The sequence below is a fragment of the Muntiacus reevesi genome, chromosome 1 (genome assembly GCF_963930625.1).
Source record: "Muntiacus reevesi chromosome 1, mMunRee1.1, whole genome shotgun sequence".
In the NCBI taxonomy this organism is placed as follows: domain Eukaryota; kingdom Metazoa; phylum Chordata; class Mammalia; order Artiodactyla; family Cervidae; genus Muntiacus; species Muntiacus reevesi.
Window position 1 is genome coordinate 48,938,881 of NC_089249.1, and position 8,345 is coordinate 48,947,225.

The following is an 8,345-nucleotide window of genomic DNA, read 5'->3' on the forward strand; positions in this document are numbered from 1 at the left end:
GAATTTCATTTCAGAGAAATGACTACAGTCCATTGGCCATAGTCCAGGAGAAGAATCTGCTATTGGTTGATTTGATTTTGCCAGGCTAACCCACTAACACAGCTCCCAATGAACTGTTTTAACTGATAATTAGAATTTGACTCCTCCAGTGGGTAGGGAGGGAGGGCTGTGGGCACAGACAGGGGCAGGGAAAGAGGAGGTGCAAAAAACACAGCTTTCCCGGCTACTCTCTGTCTTTGAATCTGAGGAAACGGATGTCTTTGGTCTCTCTCATTCAGATCACTCGAGCTGAGTTAATCACTTCGGAGATTCCGGGCTGCCTAACAGCTCCAGGGGTGACCCAACCCTTCCCCGGCTGCCCTATGAAACTAGGGCCTCAATTCACCGGAAGAGCTGAGCTATGGCTATGAGCAGGTCACCAGTCTTCCCCCTTCTGGAGAAAACCAGTATTCAAGACATGAGCCATGAAAGCTCAAGACCTAGGAAGGGGACAAAAAGCTTAAAAAAAAAAAACAACCAACCAACCAAACAAACAACAACAAAAAAAAACCCGATAAGATAAACCTAAGGGAAGAAACTGAAAAGATAGTCACTCCGTAATAGGCAGTTTCGTTAAGTGCACCTTCAGGTCCACAAGAAACACTTCAGCTCATCCCCGTGCAAAGGGGAAGAGCTGGGTCAAACTTTGCATGCGGATGCGACACAGACAAGCCCTGTCCTCCAGTCTTACTCACTTGGTTTTGATGAGCTACGTACAGATGAAAAAAGCAGCATTCGTTTTCCCCAAACCACCCACACTCCTACCGGCAGCTCCTCCGTCCCGGGGGGGGCCAGGTCCCCTGCACGCACCACTGTTCCCTGTAACACGTGCAGAAGGACCCAGCCCGGGCAGCCTGTGGCTGTGAGACGCGGACCCCACGGCCAAAGCGCATCTTTTCAGTCCTGGTCCCATTTTCTCACTTTCTGTCCCATCCCCCAAGTACCGGGCAGATTATTGCTGTTGACAGAGTGTAGCATTTCAAGTTGGCGGTGGGGGAGGTGGGTCTTAGATCTCAAAGTCTAAATAAAAAGATCAAGATAAGCCCCGGGAGAGGTGGACGAGGTTGGCATTTTTTTTCCCAGTGGGAGATTTAGAAGCAGGTAAGAGGAAAAGCCAGGATGAGTCAAGTTCCAAGGAAACACCCCGGGGAGGATGGGTGCCCTAGGGTCGGATGCCATGCAGTTCTTGGCCTCCATCTTCCTTGCTGCGTGCCACGTCCATCTTACAGATTCACAGAAGCCGCACAGGAGAAGAAAACATCCATGTTCTTTTCTTTCACAGAGTCAGCAGGCCTGGGTGTAACTCCAGTTTCTTGGTTTACTGCCTCACTGCCCGTCCTAGGTGAAGGGGAGGGGTGGAGCCACAGGGAGTATTTCCGGAAGAAGCAGCACAAGAATGAAAGGCGTTGGGCGGCAGGCAGCCACATGCTAAGTGCAAAGTGAGGGTCCCCACATCGGGTCGTTCAAAAAGCCACGAGTGCCTCCCCGTCGATGGACGGCTGCTGACCTCCAGAGGCCCCGGTGGTGAGGCTCTCTGTCAGCTAAGCATAGGGTCCCCACTGTTCTCAGGATGGAGTGTAGGGGGCAACAGAAGTTAGATGTTCAGCCTGCGAGTTGACCGCCAGGTGGGACTCTCATAGGAGCATCCTTGGGAATAGCTGAAGAGGGATGGGCCAGGAGGGAAGGCCGGCAAAAGGTTGCTCTGAACCGGGTGTGCCTACATCCACAGTGATGCCTGCAAAGCTCAGACCATCAGAGATGGCAAAGTGCTGCCGCAGACAGAGGGGAGGAAGGAAATATGCCAGGACGCTAGGGTGGACCTGAGGAAGCCTTGTTTGTCCAGAGGGACCCCTGGTGGAAAACAAACTCCCCACGAGTTTATATTGGCTTCTGGTGGAAAAGAGGAAGAAAACCAGTTTATGGTGTATGTCCAGTTGGAAGATGGGTCTTGGGCCCCAGTTTCCATCCCACATCAGGCTGCCAAGGGGACTGAGTCCAGTGGATGGTCAGAGGGCATCTTCGCAGGTCTGTGCCGTCCGAGGTGCAGGATGGCGTGGTGGCCCCACAGCGGGGAGTGAGACAGTCAGAGTGGCAAAAGGAAAAGCAAAATCTCTGTGCCCCCACCCTCCCTCCCTCCCTTTCTGTTACATAACTTCTCAGCTGCGTTAATGGAGGCACTTTCTGCAGTTCGCTGTGGGTACAGGATAAAGGCACTAAGCAACTATTAAATCAATTGGTTGAGTTTCTTCAGGGAGCCTCAGGGGGACAGCCGAAGTCCCTACAGACTTCAAATCAGGACTGCCAAAGGAAATCAGCTCGGCTTTGGGTGCATACAATGGAAAAACTTTTTTTTTTTTAATTTACATCTCAAGAATGCACCAAAAAAACATGCAGTATTGCACCTTTGTTTGTTGGTTTTGCTTGTGTTTGTCTCTAGCTAGAAAGAATACTTGTCCTTAGGTGTTGCTATATATACCTTGATCACTCTGTTTTTCAACTGAGCTTCCCTTGAAGGGATGGGCATATTGGTCCCCTCTCTGCCTAACTCTGCGCAGAAACCTGACATTTCCCTGAGCGAAGGCAGGAAAATTGACTAAGTGCTCCCCACCCCCACCCCCACCCACTATTTCTTTTGGGCCCTTCATCCCACAAACTTATAATTTTTATTACTTTTTAACGTTTTTACATTAACTGAATCATGCACTAATTAATTCAAGGTACACCTTAATCAAATCGGCCATAATGCTGAATAAGAGAACATGCTTGGAGCTCTGAAAAGTACTGTTCCCAGCTGACTAACATAGGTACTTAAATACAGTACTTTATTGACTAATAAAAAGAGTTAATAAATGAAGGAGTGCACTTTTGGTGAATGCAAATGAAGAAGAATCTATTTGTAGAAGAATCGATTCCTAAGTAAGCTTATCCCCTATTGTCTGAGTTAACGTTCTCAGCATGCGATTATGAAATAAATTAGGATCAGATTCAAACATGCTTATACTTAGTTCCATTTGTGCTCTCTTGCAACAAGGAGGCTAAGGTCTTACATCCAGTTCTGGAGGATGGGGGTCAGGGTACAGGACTTGTGAGAAAAGACCCTTTGGGTGTATCTGCAGTTCAGAATCTTAGCAGCACTGCAGATGGATCAATGAATTGCATTCAGTTATCACTGTTGCTTAGAGAAGAGTTTGAATCAGAAAAGAATGGGGGCAGAGGGAAAAATCCCTACAGAACCAGGACCAGTATCAGATTTCTAAGGTGCTTGGTGAACCAGTCTTAAGTAATTTTTTTTTTCACCTTGGAATATGCAGTTTGGTGGCTCAAAATAAAAACATCTGTTCATTGCCCATTTTGGCTGGTGTATCATGTTACATACCATACATCTGATGCACTGTCTTAAATATGTTGTGCAGTTTGCCAAGATTTCATATTAGAGTCCCATGCAAATTTTCATTTGATATTTCTAAGCGATCCTCTGATTCTCATTCAGTCACATGAAAAAAAAAGTTAAAGAAGCCAGCAAGAATTAAAAAATGGGAAGCACGTGATTCTTATATTTTACCTTGACTAGTTCGTGGACTGAGTGATTTTAAACCAGTTTTAGAAAATACACTTTCTTTTCCCACTTTTTTAATAAAATGAAAATAATTTCTTTTTTTTTTTTTCATGGCTCCTGAAATCTTCGGGTTTTCCACCCCCAACATTGGCAATGCCCAACACTGGCAATGCAACAATGCATCGACAGTTCAGTGGAACGTCCAAAGCTTACTTAGTAAAGTATCTACAGAGAGTGACTTTGGTCACTCGGGGTTTGGTTTGATTTTTGGGGTTTGTTTTTTTTTAAGTCTTTCAAGCTGCTAAGTGGGGGCTTTTAAAAGTTTCTTTGCTTGGCTTTTTAAACATCAGTCAGTAGCTTGCTCTTATTAACGCAGTTTTGGTTAGCTGTGGTACAATTGCCAGTTCTGATATTGGTCTGTCTAAAGTGGCCTATGCTATTATTCATATCCTCTTCGATCTCCATGTATTCAGATTTGCTGAGAGTGGACGAGCTGCGCCGACTGAGGTCACTGTCAGAGGCTAAGTTAGGGGCGCTAACGTGGAGCAACTGAGCCTGCTCTTCCCCCTCAGTTTCTCGGTGGTAGAAATAGTTGAAATTGGACACAATGACAGGTACGGGCAGGGCAATTGTCAGCACACCAGCGATGGCACACAAGGAGCCCACGATCTTGCCTCCAATTGTCACAGGGTACATGTCACCGTATCCCACGGTGGTCATGGAGACCACCGCCCACCAGAAAGCATCAGGGATACTGGAAAAGTGCGACTCAGCTTCTTCCGCCTCGGCAAAGTACACTGCGCTAGAGAACAGTATGACCCCGATGAAGAGGAAAAAGATGAGCAGCCCTAGCTCCCTCATACTAGCCTTGAGGGTCTGGCCCAGGATCTGCAAGCCCTTAGAGTGGCGGGAGAGTTTGAAGATCCTAAATACCCTTACCAACCTGATGACCCTGAGGATGGCCAGCGAGGTGGCCTGCTCACCCTTCTGGTTCCCCTCCTGCTCTGCTATCTCGGTGCCCAGGGTGATGAAATAAGGGATGATGGCCACGATGTCGATGAAGTTCATGATGTTTTTGAAGAAGTCCGTCTTGCTGGGGCAGGCGAAGAAGCGCACCACCAGCTCGAAGGAGAACCAGATGATGCACAGCGTCTCGACGATGAAGAAGGGGTCCGTGAAGATGTTGGCGTTGTAGACCACCGTGGTATTGTCCAGGCGGTGGACGGCGCCCGGGAAGTCCTTCTCGTCCTTCAGCTCGGGCAGCGTCTCCAGGCAGAAAATGACAATGGAGATGAGGATGACCATGACGGAGACGATGGCGATGACCCGCGCGGGCCCCGAGCTCTCCGGGTACTCGAAGAGCAGCCACACCTGGCGCTGGTACTCCTTCTCCGGCAAGGGCCGTTCCTCCTCCTTGATGAAGCCCTCGTCCTCGCGGAACTTCTCCATGGCCTCCTCGCCCAGCTCGTAAAACTTGATCTCCTCGGAGAACATGTCCAGCGGCACGTTGACCGGCCGGCGCAGCCGGCCCCCAGACTGGTAGTAGTAGAGGATGGCGTCGAAGCTGGGCCGGTTGCGGTCGAAGAAGTACTCGTTCCGAAGCGGGTCAAAGTAGCGCATCCGTTTCTTAGGGTTGCCCAGCAGCGTGTTGGGGAACTGCGCCAGCGTCTTGAGCTGCGTCTCGAAGCGCAGCCCGGAGATGTTGATGACCACGCGCTCGCAGCATTCGTGGTCGTCGTGCTCGGCCGGCCGCGGGTAGCTGCCGTCCTGGGGGTGGCCTGGGGCGGCCGAAGCCTCGTCCACGTTCTCTCCGGACATCACCGTCATGGTGGAGGTGGTGGGGGGCGGAGACGGTGGCGGGAGGCGGGAGGCGGGGGACCGGGCCGGGGCGGGGAGGGGAGGGGCGAGGGAGGTGGAATGGGTGGCGAACCCGCGCGCCCTCCCCACCGGCGCTCCAGGGGCGGGGCTTTCGAGCCGGCAGGTGGAGATTGTCAGCCACTTGGCTCCTGGAGGCCCGCCCCTCCACCCCGCCTGCTCCTCAGTTTGGAATCCCTTCTCGCCTGCCGCCCCGGTGCAGCTTTTCCGGGCGGGAAGGGGAGAGTTGGTGTGTCTTCCTGCTCCGAGGTGCCTTAACGCAGCGCCGTCCTAGCGGACCGGGCCATGGCTTCGGGGTCACCCCGGCCTCCCCTCCCCTCCGCGAGCCTTCCTAGGACCCGGTGCGGAGCCGGCTCAGCGGACCCCCTCGCCCGCCACCCTTTCTGCTTCTCCTTGGCTCTTCCCCCCTCCTAGCCCTCTTCGCCCGCCGCCTTCTAAGCTCCCACCGGGGCCATCGATGGACGCTGCAGAAAAATAGAAAGTGATACGGGGCAGAAGATCAGGAAGCGTTCACATGGGACGGACCCACAGACACGGAAGAGCACAGACCTCTAGCTTTTTTTTTTTTTTTTTTCCCAGAAAGCACAAGACTTTGACTAGGGTTGTCACAGACACGCAGACAGACACACGCAGACACCCGAGATCCAAGTTTGGGGCTCTTCCACCCCACTTTCCCCTATGCAATGCCCGACCGCCAATGTGTTTACAACTCGGTTAAACTAGAGATCGGAAAAGCGCCGAGAGACGCTGCGGGGAGCTCCGGATCCAGGCAGCATCTCCGTACCCCCAACCCCCAGCTTCTCCCACCCGTCGCCCGGAGCCCCGCTTCTGCAGCCCCGAGCTGGGGAGCCCCCCTACCTGGCCGGCCGACTTGGCGCAGGGGAGGTGCTGAGTCGGCGGAGAGCCCGAGTGGGTATGCGGCAGGCAGGTCGGCTTTGCGGTACCCGGGCGCGAGCCGCGGCCGCCGCAGCATCCGAGGGGCGCCGGGCCAGCGCGCCACCCTAGCCCCTGGTCCTGCTTCCTTCAGTCGGCCAGTTGCTTTACTGGGCAGCTACGGCGGAAATGTCCATTCCCTACCCCCATGCTCACCCGTGGCCGGCAGCCTGGAGACGCCACTGTCTCTGTGTGTGCGGGGAGTTCCGGAGGCTGCGGAGCGGAAGAGCAAAATGCCACCCTCTCCGGAGCTCCGAAGCGAATGACGATACGGAGCGCTTTCGCCCCCTCCCAGCACCGTGGGAGCCCTTGATTCGATCCCGAAGGCGAGTGAGCTAGGGCCTGGATCTACATGGCTCGCGGGTCTCCCCCTCCGCCTCCAGCACACCCCCGCGCGCGGACCTCGGCGAGGCTACGCGGAGCGCTGGGAGGCGTTCGCAGCTCCGAGTGGGGCAGGGTGCGTGCGGCGCGGGTCCCCTCGGTCCATTTCTGGGCGCTGCTAGATCAGCAGAAACCTGAGAAAGCGCCCGGAATGCGGAGCAGCGATTGGCCCACCGGGGCGTGGGCTGGGGAGGGCGGGGGAGGGCGGGAGCGAGGAGGTAGATGGAAAACAGGAGGGGGTGGCTTGGCAGAGGGTGGGGGGTGGCTGTCATTCAGTTCCCACCCTTGCCAGCACTGCTTTTTCCTTCTCTGGCCCCGAAAAGCCGACCACCAGTTCTCCTCCCCTTCTGGTCCACAGCCCCGCACGCGCACATTCCTCGGCCGCGACCTTCCCCGGGAATTTCACATTGGAAATGCTCAGGTCCGACGCAATGCAGACGGTTGTGTTCCTGGCACAACTCCTCGGATGGGCGTGCGTTTGTGCAGCCCCGCGGTGATCCGCGTCTCGCCGCGCTGTCGGGCCCCTCCCGCAGGGGGGCTCTCTGCAGGCCCGGCCCGGCCGGTCCCCGCTGGCCTCGGGGGGAGATGCGGACTTGGGCTCTGCAGTTGGGGAAATCACCCGGGTTTGATCTCGGTCGCGCTGCTGAGAGGCGGTGGTGCTAAGAGCGTGTCCCTCTTTGACCTACGACGGGAGTTGAAGTTTGCTGGCCATCAGACTATTCTGAAATACCGAGAATGTGACTTAGGGGAAACCAAAGGCTTCTTAGGTTTACGGGCTTGTCTGCCAACTTGGTGCTTATTGGAATGAATCCGAGAAGCGAGTCTCTTGCCCACCTCCCACCCACGTCTGCCTTCCCGAAGCCTCTTTTCCCGACCTAGGGCGTTCTCAGGGCCACTTTGCGAGGCTGGCCACTTCTCGGGGAAAGGGTCCGCCCAGAGGCGCTGGGGGAGAGCGGGAGCCGGGGGCGTGCGCGAGGCGCTCGGAGTGCGGCTCCAGCTGCGCCCCCAAAGGCGCTGCTGAGCCTGGGCGCCTGCAGCGCGAGAGGAGGCAGCCAGCAGCTAGAGCATTTCAGTTGCTGCCGGGTCTCCAAGGAGGCTGCGAGCGCCCGGAGTCGCCGCCGATTGGCTCCGCGGCTGCCTAGGGACCACCCGTTCGCACCGCAGCCACCGCGCTGCCTCCAGCCTACACGCCTCCCGCCTACACCACCCACCCCTTTAATCAGAGCCAAAGATTGCATCCTCCCCGCTCTATTGTGGCTAGTGAGAGAGGCAGGAGCCTCTGCGGGTTTACCCAGGCGGTGCATCAATCCTGGGGACCAAACTAGTTAAGCTCCCCACCCACCAACTCCAGCTTTCCTTTCAGAGAAAATAAGTATCGCTCTTTCCACTCCCCCGGAGGAGCGTATCCCAGCTTTTCTTTTACAAACAATGAGGTTCTGTTAAACCCCTCCTTTCCAAATTAAGCGCTGCTCTTTCCCCACCTTCCAAACACACACTCCTGTATCCGACCAAGACTGCAGTTCCTTTCCTTTCCACCTTATTGCATAATTATTGAGGGGGG

The 8,345-nt window shown here is 54.6% G+C and overlaps 1 protein-coding gene across 1 annotated transcript; it reads right to left on the reverse strand.

Moving 5' to 3' along the window:
* Positions 1–3,934: 3,934 nt before the first annotated feature.
* KCNA1 (potassium voltage-gated channel subfamily A member 1) lies at positions 3,935–5,422 on the reverse strand. Its single transcript, XM_065923406.1, has one exon. The coding sequence runs from the start codon at positions 5,420–5,422 to the stop codon at positions 3,935–3,937; it is 1,488 nt and encodes a 495-aa protein (XP_065779478.1).
* Between the last annotated feature and the right edge of the window lie 2,923 nt (positions 5,423–8,345).

Coding starts and splice junctions, on each gene's coding strand:
- KCNA1 (XM_065923406.1), bottom strand. CDS start 5,422: ATGACGGTGATGTCCGGAGAGAACGTGGACGAGGCTTCGGCCGCCCCA.